Source organism: Triplophysa dalaica, chromosome 21 (assembly GCF_015846415.1).
Source record: "Triplophysa dalaica isolate WHDGS20190420 chromosome 21, ASM1584641v1, whole genome shotgun sequence".
In the NCBI taxonomy this organism is placed as follows: Eukaryota; Metazoa; Chordata; class Actinopteri; order Cypriniformes; family Nemacheilidae; genus Triplophysa; species Triplophysa dalaica.
The window spans coordinates 7202295-7219184 of record NC_079562.1 but is presented as its reverse complement, the minus strand read 5'-3'; the positions used below and the strand labels follow the sequence as shown (position 1 = coordinate 7219184).

The window sequence follows — 16890 nt, the reverse complement described above, 5'->3', positions numbered from 1 at the left end:
ACGTTCCATGTAGCGGCGACGTTAATTGGGAACTGGCTGAAAAGTGAGCCGATGGGAGGGGCGAGCGAGTCGCAACCAGCGCTGCTTTGACAGTGGGTGAATGAGCCAAGCGCTGCCTTTAACATTAATGCCAAATTGCTCTGTTTGCCTCTCATGCTGGATGGTGGCAGATTCCCACACTTTCAAGCGCAAAAGACTCTTAGAAAAGGCTCAGAAAAGAACCAGCTGCAGATCCCTGTGGATTTTGAGTAAAAACGAAGCGTGCAACAGACACTTGGGTAGTAAGTCGACGTTATAGCTTGTGCCGTTTTAGGGAGACATTTTTACTATGAAGTGGATCAAATTTGGATCAAAACATAGCTATTGTTTACACCATTGGCAAAGACTTCTAATCAAAGCATTTGGCCAACATTTCAACACTGGAAGCAATTGGGAGAAATGCTAAATTAATTCAGAGCTCTAATTCTGATACTACACAAACTAATAATAATAATATTCCGTAGATTCTGAAATAAATACGTTTTAAGCTCTATTACCAGCATTATTGGCAACATGCAATATAAGTTTATGATTGCAAGATACGGATCTATGGGGGACAACGCCTGTATACATAAGGCATACATACAAGAGAAAAGCTACAAATGCACACACATTGAAATGAAAACACAGAAACTAATAAATGCAACGCATTGTCCACATGCTGAATGAGACATTTATAAAAGGAGGTAAGAGGTAAGAGCATTGCGTTAACAATGCAAGGTTGTGGGTTCGATCCCAGGGGATTGCAAATACCTATGTAAAATGTATAGTATAAAGGAATGTAAGTCGCTTTGGATAAAATCGTCTGCCAAATGCATACATGTAAATGTTACAAATAATCCGCTTGGAAAATGTACCATTGATGATTTACACCTCAAAGACTATCGACACATATAATCGAGAATCCATAGGGGTGGAGTTAGAATTTTTTTATGGAAACAGTATATGGCGTGTCCCATACTTCGTATGTTCGAAGAGTATTTAGTTTGAAAAAGATAGATATAGCTGTACAATTATTTCCGATACCATATGGCGCATGCGGGGGGAGGGGCAGGCTGAACTAAAGTACAGACATCAGTGTCATTCACCGCATGAGATTCATGTCCGTCATGTTTTGGCGATGAGAAGGCTCCATATATCAGTTTCAAACGATCTCCAAATCTAGCGTTATATCCAACGTTTATATAACATTCATCAACCAATAGCAGTGAACAAACAAACAATTGAACATCGCGAAAGTATGCTCTCTCTCTCCTGCACACAAGTGAAAGTGACGTCTGTGCATGCTCCCTCGTGGCATGCTCCATGCCACGTGCTTTCCAGGAGAATTGTCCAATAAGGGACTAAGAAAATTTGTTACGAAACAGTTTTATATGTTCTAAAAAAACGTACGATCGCTGGGGGAGTGTATCGAGCACAGAAATACTACGTAACACAACCATTTGACCATGTTAAGCATGAGAAGATAGCATGTTTAACATTGTAAAGAAGTCAGAATGCATGAAACACGGTTGCGCGGCCGCTTAAACCAGTTTAAAAGAGCATTACTTTTGTTATTTCCATTATTTGAAAAAAATAATTTAATTATACTAATAATAATTCAATGCTAATATACTAACATTCTTAGCTATTTTATGAATCAACGGGCTGTGACAACACATCCTTAAGTTAACATACCTTTCAGTATGCATAGTACTTTATTGTTCCATCTGACCACGTTTCCACAGACCACGGCCATAAATTAAAATTTCAATCAATAACAAGACACCCTCTCAGAACGAACTGCTGATGGCCACATAATATATCAGTTCATAAGACTGACTTTGGATGAACCAGAGGTGAGAACGAACACAGCATTACATATGAGCAAATATCCACAGAGAACATAAACAAGTCATAAGGCCTTCTCAATTCCGGCTGGGGTCACAAATGCTTCATAAATTCAGAATCCGTCTCTCCTACCACTACTGTAATAACACAGAATTGATTTATAGGTGGCTGGGGATGAGTCAGAGGCTGCTGGTTGTGGTTTCTATACAGTATGAATGAGAAAAAACTTTACCACTGTGGGAAAAAATTTAGATACAGCTACTATATTGCGTCTTGACCACATACAGACGTACGCTTGAGAAGCGCAATGAACAAATGTGTCCCAATCCCTGCGGTTCAACATTCTGATCTGAGCAGCCTGTAATGCTTCAAATAGGGCTGACTTCAGACTGACACATCTATCAAGACAGTACACACAGAATACACCAGCCGAAACACCAGCAGCTTCAGTGAACCATAGCAAGCCAGGACACTCCCAAATCTACAAGAGAGCTTTTGGGGTTGCTGTAAAGCACTGCCCTAAGGGTGAACAGAGCCAAGCAAATCTTCATCATCCAGCCTCTTCAAGACATATTCATCCCCACCTACCCCGTGCCGAAGCCCACAGGGGCCGCATTTGTTCTGCTGCATACATGGACCTGCCAGAGCTTAGAATATTAACACAAATTAAAACATCATTGAGGCAAAAAAACAACACTAAGGAATGTTTTTTATGCATTTAACCTCGGAGGCGAATGCAAATTTGGTATATAAATATTATTATTCAGATCAATGGTATTTGATACCATCACTGTACCATGGTACCACATTGAGGGAATAATTAAAAACACATCTCCAACTACAACCCGATGAAATCCCATAGGTTCAAAACAAATCCCGCCCTACATTTTCCCCCCATTCCTTTTCTACACAGACACAGACCACACCGTACTGCACTAATAAAACGGGTTGTAAATGAATGTTCACATTGGGTATAAAAGGTGTGCTTAGGCACATAGTAAAAAACATTACAGTAATCATGCGTGGCCTTCGTGGCTTATTGCTTATTGGGAGCGAGAACTAGAAGGATGGAGACTGCACACACGATACAGCCATTCACCTGAGAGAGAGCAAGAGCATGCTGCGCATCGGGCCACTAATCTACCCTCCCTCAGGCCATGATTTAGAGAACGTTCCCCAGCGCTGGATTAAATCTCTCCTCTCATGCACCCTGCCCTCTCCTGTCAGCCACTTCAAGGAGTAATGGGGCCAAATTGAATGCAGAGATTAGGAGCGCACCGCGGCAGGTGTTCCGGCAGATTTTGACGCGGTGCTCGCCGGACAGATGCTGCTCTCAAATCAAACAGTCATTGAAAACTTAGTGCTGTGGGAGTTTGGCCTGCTACTTTGCTCGGCTGAAAGCTAGTAACCATTTATCAAAGAATGTGAGAGCGGACCAAAGCACTTTGACCAATCTCTGCACTGAAGAACACTACAGTGCACTCAAAGCCTGGGTGGTGAATGAATCAAATTACACTCAATTTCCTTCAATTCAACTGACACTAAAACTAAGAGAAAGTTTGTACTGTATTAATGTTAAAATGCAATGATGAAACTAGTTAGAATACTGATTAGACAGATGTTTGTGTGTGTGTGTGTTTGCCATACTTATTTTTTATTTTTTGCGTGGTTTGTGAAATGAGAGTGCATTTATTCACTTTGTTCTTCTTACTTTCCTTTTATAAATTGAATGTTTTGCTTAAAGTCATTGTTTCATGTACAGCTGCTTTGCAACAATGAAAATGGTACAAAGCGCTATATAAATAAAGTTGAGTTTAGACGGATAGATGGCTAGATGGATAGATAGATAGTCTAGATGGATGGATGGATAGATGAATAGATTGCTGGATAGATAGATGGACAGATTAATGGATAGATAAATAAGTGGATAGACAAATAAATTGATAATCTGATAGACAGATATATAGACAGAAAGATACATGGATAGGTAGATAGATAGATAGATAGATAGATAGATAGATAGATAGATAGATAGATAGATAGATAGATAGATAGATAGATAGACACACAGACGGACAGATAGATAGACAAATAGGCGCACAAATGGATGGATGGGGCAGATGGTTGGACAGACATGAAAGGACAGACAGACGGATAAATGATAAATAGACAGACACAAAGAAAGGTACATTAAAGCATAACAAGCGGACATCAGACAGGCTGTTGATGAATAATCTGTCTCCTGAGATGAAGTATTAATGGATCTGTTCTCTCCATACTTCTTTTTTTGGTATTTACTAAATGTCTTCCCCATCATACATGATGGATCGCTTGCTTCACAAACCCTGCGAATGAGGGTGAGACAGATCATTCATGAGCTAGACGAAGACAGTCCATTTCCAACACAGCGGGTGTTTCAACAAACCCTAAAACCCCCAAGGGACAGGCTATTAAAAGCAGAAGGCTGTCGGCTATCTCTGTGGCGCACCATGACTATCACAAAGTGACTCCAGTTGAAGCGAGGCTCGACTAGACTGTATTTATGCAGCTAAGTGTTGGAGGAGAGTAAATTTTCAACCTCAGCTGGGGAATTAATGCTTCACGCAATTCCCTAGAAGCACAAAGAATCTGTTATGTTTTTTCGATACATTCCTGCTAATATTCATCGTTCATGCGGCATGCACTTTGTACTAGTAACAGACTAAATCACAAGAGTGTTGCCAAGATGAACACTGTCATTTAAGTCAAAAGTTGCAGAGAGCGGTAATCGCTTCAAAACACCAGCGTTCCTGAGCCAATGTTGCCTCCGCGAGGAATTTACTGATAGACACTCACTTGAGAGATTGCACCGAGGAGAAAAATATATTACGCCCCTGAATGACGAGGAAAACTCTTATAAATGTGTATTTTAGTAGTAATGGAGCTTATGCCTAATGACACCAGAACATTTTAAAGGGATAGTTCACCCATTTTATTCCTTTATTCACCCTCATGTCATTCCAAATGTGTGTGATTTTCTTTCTTCCGCAAAACACAAAAGAAGAGATTTTTTAACCAAACAATATTTGCCATTCTATAGTCACTGAGACATTTCTCAAAATATCTTCTTTTGTGTTTCACAAAAGAACAGGTCATATACAGGTTTTAATATCATGAAGGTGAATAAATGACAAAAAAAATACTTTTTCTTAGAAATGGGCCCTGCCCATATGGTTGTCACAGTCCAGACGATGTCTTGGAGCTTAAGGAACCATACAATTTTTGCTTAACTTTTTCCTGCAGGGTATCTTTTCTGCTTAAAGCAACATAATTCATACGGTTCATACAGTACATAAATGTGGGTTAATGCATTTGGCAAGAGACTAAAACTGATCCTTAAGTTAAAAAAAGGATATTCATTTGAAAATTAGATGAGGTCAAAAACCTGAGTTTTTCAACATCAGATTAAAACATGAGCATAACCCAATATGAGGCTTCTGTTGTTATCTGCCTCTGGCGTGTGCTATACAGCGATAAGGGTTTGCACACTGCAGGTAACAACCGTATTGGCAAAGAGGACTCATAATCTTAATAATGGAGTGCCGATCAACTCTAACTTGAGGCGTAAACATAAAAATGCCTGATGGGCAAATATTCAATATCTATTTAAAGCCAGCTAGCATTTGAGCCTTTGGTGAAAATGGATTCTCACTAATGCTGGACCTCCCTTATGATAACGCTCTGTACGAAAACCTGGCAATGACTTTGGCACACATCTCTAGAGCATGTTGTGACAGAACGTAACTTATTTCCAAACATGAAATATACAGTTTCGAATTTAACTAGGCCAGGGTTGCCACGCAGGGTTGTGGTGCTGGCCCACCATAAAAGAGATCAAACAAACCTAATAACTGTTGATACAGTTTTCATTAGTAAACAAAGTTACAATAATGTAACTAATAAATACCAATTGTACATGAATTGTAATCCTCCATTTTCAGAAAATCTGTCGACAAATTGGAAAAAAGTCAAGCTTCAAGTTAGGTGAAATGGAGGTGAATTTTCAGTTTATTATTATAATTATAGTTTAAATTATAGTTTATAATTTTTCTAGACCAAACCGGAATTTTGTAACATCCGCTAGCATTTTGAAACTGATCATATAGATTTATTTCTATAGATTTTTGAGGTAATCAGCAAACCTAGTTGTTCTATTTTGTGACGTTTTATTCTATTTTTAAATTCAAATGTTTGTGAGAAGAAAAAATAAAGTCAAAAACAATAGTCGTTGGTGTAAATTTATCTACAAATTCTATTATTGGCCGATCTGGGCATGTCCACATATGATACAACAGACCATGCAATGAGACTTGTTTTCAAGTTGCATGTAATGCTCTGCAAAAAGCCTATTTGTTCGGTCACAACATTTCGGACAAACAGTATTTTTTACCGACAATAATGTTTCCCCTTTGTTTGATTGGGCATGGAGCTTTAAACCAGGCCATAAAACCGAATGACTGCAAGTTCTCACTGACTGGATTTAATTTTCACAAATTCCTTTTCAATTATTAAACTGTGAAATATCCGATTTTTCTCCTGCCACAAATTAAATGTGAGCTATTACCTTTCATTCCCAGATTATCCAATGATTCACACATTATCATTTAGCTTCGTCGGTGTAGTCGGTCTCAACAAGACCATGTTCCTAAACCAGAATCACCATCAATCACAGTGTCATGTAAGGAACCATGTTTTCACAGTGGACTCCCCTTAGACAGAATCCAATATAAGCTTTATTTTGTCAGGTCCGGCTCATGCTTTAGGCCCTCAGTGACTAATAGCTCAGAGGCCCTGCTTATCAACGGCAGAATCAATCGTCAATTAGAGTTGTAAGGGACAGTGCTACAAGGGACGCCGCATTGACAGTTGACAGAGAATGTATGACTGTCAAATGAGTTCGAGAATGTGCACTTTCAAGGTTCCTGCTTATCAAGAGCGCAAATCAAATCGTGGTGAGAAACAAGGATGGATGTAAGAAACAAACAACTAATTACAACAAATCTCGGTTAAGGCACAATTCAATACAATTGTGCTTTGAGTATTGTTTATGTTGCTAATTGGGCGCAGCGCTAGCAACCCTAAAGTCATGAATTTGTTGCAAATGTAAATGAAAGCTCACTCAAATATGAAAAGGATTTAATAATTTACTCACTCTCATGTCCTTCCAAACCTCTATGACTTTGTTTCTTCCGTAGAACACAAAAGATATTTTGAAGAACGTGGGTAACTAAACAACAGTGTCCCCTGTTTACTTCTATTGTATGGACACAAACCCACAGAGGTATTTCACAAAAGCTTCTTTTGTGTTCCGCCAAAGACAGAAAGTCACAAGTTTTGAACAACATGAGTTTGAACAAATTATGACAGAATTTTTATTCTTGGGTGAACTATCCCTATATATATGCTCACAATTCTAACACAGTTCCCCTTCATACTTAGGTAAATACATTTTAAAATACAGCCGAGAATATTTCTTATTGTAAAAAAAGAAACAATTAAATAAAATACTGATGTTTTGTTGTACTGTATAGTAGTGCACTGTTTATAGTGCCAGTCTCTGATCCCTATATCTCCAACATCACAAAGAGATGCAGAGCTGAGTGTGTTCCATTGGCTGTATGATAGATGATTTCCATTTAACCAACTGGTATCCCTTGAGGATTCCTATCATCCTGTTACAGATGTGAAGCAGCGGTCATCACACAACCGTTTCTCTTAACCTAAAACCATCATCTTGTTTCTTTAAAAACATGTTTAAACTGAGATAGTGAGTTGGTAATGAGCTATGCGGAATTCATACAGAATACATTTTAGATGACTGTTTTCTATTCTTGGTGCCTTCACCAAAGCAAGGAAAAGAAACTAAAAGGCCTAAAACATGTTTTATGAGTGTCAACTCATTGGTTAACATTAAAGGGAAAATTTCCAATTAGCCAGAAATCATAGCAAAATAGAATATATAAACCCTGGCACTGGGAAGCAAAGAGCTTTTCTGCAATAATGATGGGCTGACTGTGCATTACCCCTGTTATGACTTGACAACTTGCCAAACAACTCTTAATAAATGGACATTAAATTATTTTATTATGAGAGACAAAGGAGAACACAGTGTGATAAGGGAGGCATAAAGCACAGACAGTACCTGGAACAACAGTCAATTACAGCCTAGTAGTAATAAGTTAGAAGTCATTTAACTTAATTATGCAACAGTCAGTTCTGGTGCTCGATTCTGATTGGACGAGAGGCGTTCCAAAAGTGGAGCACAACACTTCGCATTCATGCAATTCTCATTCACGTGGCTAATGAAAACAGCTAGAAGTATTTTCAGGGATTTGGCTAATTAAAGGGCTCATATGACAGGGCTAAAACTAATATTATCGCTTGTTTTAGATGTAATGCAATGTGTATACACGATTTATGGTTAAAAAATGCTGTATTTTCCACATACCTTGCATATTTGTATCTCCTCTTTGCCCTGCCTCTCTGAAACGCGGAGATTTTTTACAAAGCTCATCGTTCTGAAAAGCGAGGTGTGCTACGATTGGCCAGTTAACCAGTGTGTCGAGATTGGACGAATACTGCAAGCGTGAGACGGATATGTAACGGCTCTTACCATATTTGGAACATCAGGTTCCAAAGCAATTGTGCTCACAGGTACACCCACCTTACTTGCATGTGACCCCTTTAAAAGCTATAGAGCACTTACCATCATGCATACGTTCAAACAACATCTGCACTGACATAGCCATAACACCATAACACTCATGTTCATTGCTTTAATATTCAACAGCAGACAATTTGGCATGCCTTCCAAAGTTTTAATAGGGGAAATATAATATACTACATTACTGTAACTACAATATATGCAAAACTACATGCCTTTCAAAATATGATTAGGAGCTCTATACAATCTGCAATGCATTGAGCAGAAGTAAATTGAATATACAAATCAGGAGCCCAATTAAGCCAAAAAAAATGTAAAGTTGTTTATAGAATTCATAAGAACAAGAATTATTCTGCTTGTTGTAAACAAAACACACGCAGACATGTAAAAAGGCGTCCCAACGCCTAATAAACCAAGAGACACTCCCCAACTGTGAATCAAAAACCATTATAACTCGAAGCCCTGTCATCTCGATAACATATGCCATCTGCAGCACACTTTTCTTTTCCTCGCTTTTCCAAACCTCCAAGGGTTTTTAATTCCGGGACGAATATTGGAACGTTAAGCTCAGAGCAGCGCAGATCTTATGACAGGAGTTATAATTTGCAACTAGTTTTGCACCAGTAAACAATATTCCATGCCACTGCCGCTGCGTTGCATGTAACAAATCGACGGAATAAGCAATTGTAGCACAAAAGCAATATTCCTCAAATATCCAGAGATCAGCCGCTATTAAGTCACGTTTATGAGGGACCAATGCTTGCTTTTATTGCAGTTTTTCATTAAAATGTCCTTTTCTTGAGATACCATATGTAAGTCTCAATTAATAAAAGTTACCGCAGGTTACCAGTAATGTGTCTACCGGGACCTATTATTGAAAACAGTTGGTTCACAATCTATATAATGCAGCCAAATGAAATTCCCAATTAAGTCTACCTGTGGTTCAACTACCTGAACGTCGCATAGCCTAATCAATCCTAATATAATTCATATTAAAACAATCACAGTGTTTTCAAGGGAGCAATTGTAGCAGTCGTTCACGGCCTTCAATATTTCAATGGCATGTTTGTTTACTTCTTTCATCTTAGTATTCAAATACCAGCGTAACATGGCCACCAAAGTGTTTCATCATAGTCTGTTCCTCAGTATCCGAGATGGATGTCACTCCCTCGCGGACAAAAAAAATCCACATCAGGGTCAGCACATGTTCCGCTTCCGCCCTGGGCTACCCTGCAATCCTATTCATATACTTTATTATCCATCACGCTGGAAACGGCAATGTGCCATTTGCAGTCATATAAGCTGCAGGTGATGAACCTGAACAAACGGGAGCACGCAACCGATTGTTACGCCTTTCACGGACACAATGCCACAGCGTCGCGGTTTCTACAGGATTATTTGAATTATTGTTTCATTGAAAGTCTTGAAAACACATATAAGTGACCTGTGAAATCCCACTTTTTCACGGCTTCTGCAGACTATAATAACTAGACTTCTGGCATCGGGACTGGGAGGAAGCGTGCATTTTTCAGCCAAGGACATGCACCACCTCTGGCAAAGGTGTATTATACATCTGCCAGCCATTGATTTTGAGTTCGGGATGTTGGGATTCTGCATAGTCGGTATGAGATTCTTTGTAGTTCCCTCGAGCTGCGCCTCCTGTTATAAACTTGGCAACAGTGTGACATTTCCCTTTAGGAAAGTACGACACGAAGAAATTGGCTGAGAAACTGGTATAATTTTCTTTTTTACTATCACAAAGGGGACCATAAACAAAATTTAAGCCTTAGTTGAGGGAACAATGGAAACATGCTCAAATACTAAACATAACAACCTCGTCCAAACAGAGGGGATATTCACACCACAATAAAAAGACTGAATGCTGCTTATCAAGTCACCTTTGACTTTTAGCTAACCCTGTGAATACACAAATATTTATTGAATAACCCAAATCTTAAGAAATGAGATAATTCCTTGTTTGTATACAAAGATCACCAAGACCTTCTTTACTGACCAGTTCAGCCCAGGCTCTGATTTCCAGCGTACTGCGGTCAGCAAAAAGCCAGCAGCTGACGTGGCAAATTGCTGCATGATACGAAGGCCAGCAGTTGGCCACAGAACATAAAAGGCTTTAACTTTAAACAGCATTATACAGAAACAATGCATACCAAATACTCTCTGAATTCAACACACAAATCATTGAGAGTTTATACTGTAGCCTGCACTACCATTTTATATTCAAAATACATTGTATTCAAATGTAAATTTTACTACTTGACCATAAGAATAACGTTGGGACTGTCTGTTGCAAAAACATTTGAAAATCTCCCAATGATGCACTTGCACCCAATAACATGGAAAAATATGGAAAAGCTAGAGAACAGAATGTCAGCAGAGAGCCACAAGATTAAAAATGTCCTGTCATGACTTGACCCTTTTCTAGTCTAATCTACTGACTGATGTAAAGAACCCTAGCCATGCTAAACACATGCTGCTTTGAGCTTTGATTTCACCAACATTCATGTCGTCCTTCAGATCACAACAGACTTAAGTATGTATGTTTTAAACAATTACTGCATTTGTTTAAAACTACAAAAAACCTACATTTGGAAACCCAAGTTTTGACACTCCAGCTTTTTTTGCAGCTGTAAAAAGCTTCAACCTAGAGTACTTTAAATTACAAGGTTTTAAAGGAACAGCTCACTCAAAAATGAAAACTCAGTCGTCATTTATTCAGCATTAAATTTTATTAATCTGTATAAATGTATTTGTTCTGATGAACAAAGAGAAATATATTTGAAAGAATGCTTGTAATCAATGGGGTAGTGACCAGCTGGGTCACTTCTACTCTCATACCACTAAGGGGATTTTTCACCAAGTGATAATGATGTATTTAGTAAAAAAGTTAAAATTTCAACGAACTGACAGCACTTCAGATGAGCATTGTTAAGTGCCTCGGTGATCATGCCTCTAGTAAGTGCAAAAGTTTGCTTAGCTATTTACATTTGTTGATGTACCTTGAAACGGATAGCCAAGAGTGCTTCTTCTTTTTGGTTGTCAATTTATGGTTTTTGTATAATTAGACTCACGTTGTTGTCACGTAATCCTATGTGCATCCTGAAGCGAAACGCCATTGTTCCTTATGGTGCCGGATGTAACAGACTGGCTGAGATTTTAGCGGAAGTACGTCATTGACTCGTTTGCATATGCCCCATTGACTACCATAGAAGCCGCCATTGACTACCATAGAAGGAATTTTTTTTTGGTAAATTCCTTTAATCTGTTGAACACAAAATAAAATATTTTAAAGGATTACGGAAAGCAAACAGTTCTGTTGCACTTTTGAATACCATTCTAATTTTATGGTAGTCAGTAGTGTCCAAAAACTGTTTGGTTAAAAGCATTATTCCAAATATCTTTCCCTGTGTTCATCAGATCAAAGAAACGATACAGATTTGAAACAACTCAAGGGTGAGTAGATGAAGACAGAATATTTATTTTTGGGTGAACTGTCCCTTTAAGATCCTCTTCAAACGCTAAAGAAGAGTAAAAAAAGAAAACAGCACACTACATCAAAATGATCCATGAAAATGAGACAGTCTATTGTTAATAATATCCCAAAGACGACTCCAACTATACAAGAGTTCAATTACAGTCTTAAAATTGCAAATCATATTTAGATACACGCCCAAAAAACAGGTGTGAGCATTTACCGACATGGCGTAGAGAACTAAAGCTTAAAGAGGAAACAAGCCAGGTCATAAAATTGACAAGATTCAGGCCAAATGATGTATGACACAAGACCTTAGTGGGTCAACCACCACCCCGACAACAGCCCTGATCATGAGAGAAATCTGATCATCCCTTCCTTATGCGTTGGGATGTCCTAAATTCCAGATCTAACTCTTGCTGAAAAATGAATGGAGGTAACGCTCCTGACTCATCCAGATTTCGATAAACACTTCAGACAAACAACAGTATCAGTCTTGCAACAAATACACTTTGAAAGCCTGTGCACTATTCTTCCCACTGAAACTGTAACCCACCATAAATACTATAGCAAGCTTCTAGCATTAAATCAATGTGTGCTTGAGCATTGTCACGCACCACAACAAATCACATAAAAGCAGACTTGAATTCCTATAATGAAGATTCTACTAGCCATTGATGTGACGTCACCGCGTGTGACTTTTCAATGGCATCACACGACTTTACAAAGGGGATGTGTGAAAAGGCGCCGTTTAAGAATACTGTACTGGTATCATATTCACCCTGTATTCACAGATGACCATATTCCTAAGAAAGGTGAAGCTCCTAAAAAGACACACTTACCATGACATACAAATCAATTATTGACGCCCCATGGGAATGACTTCAAGAATTCAAACCTCGATGGAGATGTGATCGTATTATATTATAAGGTCATAATCAAAACAACACCCTATGGATCGGTCAAGATCATATGAAACGTGTTTATTATTTAGTCAACACACTTGTCTTGCGTTTGCACAACGACTGAAATCAACGAAAACGCGAGCAAAACGTCCATTGCCATTTAACAATTCATTAAACCTCGCCTTCCAATATATATAAGAAGAGATGCTGCTGTACGAGATGGGTGCTTAGATGGAGACTGTCATGAGAATCGATAGGCTGCTTTAAACGCATAAATGCCACTCAAAGATGCTCTAAAAGAGAAAAACAGCATGATTTCGCAACGTTTGAGGCTTGAACTCTTCAGCTCTGTCACATATCGACAAGCATGGATTGTGTTTTAATACCCACTGAGCTGCCAATGTGCTTTCGAAGATATAACTATGGATGCACAGGCACCTCCCAAGATTGTTTAATAATACATTCGGTGTTACTTCTTGCTGTTATTGAAACTGAGCTCCCTAAGCATCACGTAATGGATTCACTCAAAAATAGACAGCTATTAGGTACATTACGCTCCCGGTTATGAATAACGGTGCCATTTGAGCGCTGGTATTTCCTCACATGGTGAGCTCGCGCACCCCCAACGCCGTCGCACTAAAGGAGTCTGTGTATTAGTTACAAATAAACACTTCTGGTCATGACGACTAGCCATTTAAAGAGCCTCGTATACAACTCACGAGCCAATTGAAACTTTCATTTGCATACAATTCGATTCAGACACGGAACGAGCGGTGACAGCTCGGCGGAACTTACTTTTCTTGGATCACATTCTCCTTTATGGCACCCAGCGTGGAGTGACTGTTGCCCTGTTGTTGTACAAGTCTGCAGGTGGCCAGGTGCCTCTGGTGTTGATCCTTCAAGCACGCGTTCTCCTGACACAGATCACACACTTGCTGTTGCAGCTCCTCGATCCGAACCTTCTGCTTCTCCAACAACTCCTGCTGGGTCTCGATGATTTTGTTCAGCTCTTTCAGGTACTCCGCCGCCTTGCTGGGATTCTCGGTCGGGTTTTCCATGACGACGTACGCGAAATGCCCATCCATGGGGCAAACTGGATCCGCCGAGCTGGGTTCACAGCCGCTCCGCCATTGTTTACGTTCGCTGGTGCTGCTGACGGCGTTCAGCGCGGAGTATTGAAGTTGCGCTCGAGCGCTCGTCCGCTGCGGCGCGCCGTCCGGAGGGTCTGCGCTGCGCCACAATAACTAACCCGCCGTAAACCGCTCCGTGGATGCTAAATCCATTTAACCCTTCAGTGGGAGGTCTAGGGAAGTGCTCGCATCGTAGCATGTGAAGTACTTCACATTTAAAAACACACACTTATTGTGGCGTGAACCTATAATACGAATGCAAGTTCGCATTTAAACTGTGAAGAATATTCCAGAATGGTTTTGTTTCATTTTTTTTCACTATGTGGTGGTCAACGCCAACCCCAAGTGCCTCATCTCTGTCCATACAACAGGTACTCTATTAAGCCACGCCCTCATTTGTATGCGTTGGCATACTCGCATGTGTGCTGGCACACTGAGAGTTAAATCATATTGAATAAGTTCTGCTGGTGCTCTGGCCAATTCCACATCATAAATGATTGATTCTTGATCTCGTGAATGTAATTTTTGCTGGTCAAATCTGGCTTTGTTATGTATGCAATTTGTAGTTAAACGCTTTCAGCGTCTTGTAGATCAGTTTGATCAACTTTTAATTCAATTGTACCATAAATCCAAGGAGTGGGGTTATTACTAACACTGTTTTACTATCCTATTTCATGTAGGGTAAAATATAATTGATGAAATTAATTCATGTAGCAAACCCCTCTAATTTTCAGAGCAAATGCGCGACCTCTGGTGGCCATCTTTGGCAATATAGGAATTTGGCAGTCCAGGGATGGTGGTTGGTTATCTTCAATTAGAGGTTTCTTTGATTCATCGTCATAATGATTGTGTTGTATAGCTCACTACAATGAAGCATAGTTAGCAAATATTTGTATTATTTATGCATAAATGTAGTCCACGTGAGACTTGCCTAGCAGATGGAAATGGTATGTAGCCAATATCTCATAAAAGTGAGAAATGACTAGTGATCTAGATATAGATCTAAATACATATCCAGTAGAATGCATACGTGCAAGCTGACAAAATGTGAGAAAACAACTCATTTGAGGAACTATTTATCTGCCCCGTGTGCTTTTTTGTGCAGCGCCGGTACATGTGCATTGTGCTACTAATGAGGAAGAGACGGCAGATAATGTGCATAACTCACACTTCATCGTCTGTGATCAAAAAGCCTGTCTTCATCAAAGCACATGCAATGACAGCAAAGACGGTTTGAGTTCTACTGTAGTGTTTTTAAAATCTTTTTTAACTTTTATCCCTTAGTTAAAAACAAGAAATTGCTTTTTCAAGAGATGGGACTAGGACAGGAAAGGCCATGTGCTGTAAACAGGCAATTATTTTTCTTCCTTATCAAGACTAATTCAATTTGAGAAGGTGCATCTCTACTACGTTTTCCTTTAGTTAATATCTAAATGCATCTGGCTATGCAATACGAGTCCCTCCGCATCCACTTATAACATTACATAAGGTCATAAAGTACCACCACCCATAACAATGAGCTAAGGCTGCATTGATCCAGTCACGACTTATGGCCTTGAGGGAGATCCCATGCAGCCTGAATGTTTTACTGAATCAGTACTATGAGCACAAGCAGCTTACCTCATTCCAACTGTTGACTGAGTCTAGCATTTTATTCGAACAGATGTATACAGTGTCTCGAACTGAATGTGCGGCATATAGAAAATATATTGCAAGCAAGAGATGCTCTGCCGTCTGTATAGAGGCTCTGTGATAAACATTTCATTCAAAATAATCTGTGTGAAAGTCAATGGTGTAGAAAGTGTTCCATGTTATTCACAATAAATAGGGTTTTTAGTAACAACCCAAATAATCTTACAACCATCTAATAATTGGCCTGCAGAAATGCCTATAGAAGAAAAATGGAAAGCATTTTTTGTGCAGCCTCTTAAAATGTGCATATTATTTGATAGAAAGATATGAAGAGCTCTTTTCTAAAACTCCAAAGAAATGAGTTTGTGATGCCATTTTGCTGTGTACTATACCTATTCACTGTTCCATCAATGTTTCATGCCAAATCGCTATATTTCCTTGTTTAAAATGTACTGCAAGATGCAGTTTCTTTCCAAAACGCTATAAGTGCCAAACCTGTTTTCAGCCTAAATGCGATATGTCCTCTCGACCAATCAGAATTCGCTTGTTAGTGGTATTTGTATGGGTTATTTTTTAATTATTTGTTGAATGTGGTGGAAAATATTGAAACACGAAATTTAAAATATTTATTTTAATTGACTATTTAGTTTGTTACTATTTATTTTATTAGGCTGTTATTTATTTCATGCATTTGCATTTATTTGATTTATATTAATTTATAGTATGATTCCCTGATGTCATATGTTTCATGTTCTCTTGTTTGTTTGTTTTTAAAAAGAAGTAAACCATAATTTTTTGAGTATAAGGATTTGTAGTGTTTTAAAATAAACTTTGAAATTATAATCGACAATATTGTTGTTTCATTTAACAATCATTATTTAACATGTTCAGACTGAGCCAACAGACCATTTTAACAGGATAAATTGAATATTAACAAAATGTATGGTTCTAGTTAAGAAAATGTCATTTTCATGAAAACTATTAAAATGGATTTATAGCGTTTTGGAAAAGAGCTCTTCATATGTATCTCAGCATCTTTCTAAATGATAAACAAGAGTATGTTATTTTTGTTATTTTCAGGGTAGCCGAATGTAACCAACAGCTCTTATCGCATGCTTTGCTGTTCATTTCAGAATAAAACATTATTTGTCTACCTGGCCC

The 16890-nt window shown here is 38.7% G+C and overlaps 1 protein-coding gene across 3 annotated transcripts in view; it reads right to left on the bottom strand.

Annotated features, from left to right (window-relative positions):
• iqsec1b (IQ motif and Sec7 domain ArfGEF 1b) overlaps window positions 1-14442 on the bottom strand; it is a 146592-nt gene extending 132150 nt beyond the window's left edge. Inside the window, exon 1 of one of the 3 annotated variants that reach the window (XM_056734394.1) lies at window positions 13763-14442. In XM_056734394.1, the coding sequence (XP_056590372.1) occupies window positions 13763-14052 (290 nt within the window). In that variant the 5' untranslated portion in view covers window positions 14053-14442. The remainder of the gene's footprint in view (window positions 1-13762) is intronic. The other 2 variants (XM_056734387.1, XM_056734388.1) reach the window with 2 other exon arrangements.
• Window positions 14443-16890: the final 2448 nt, after the last annotated feature.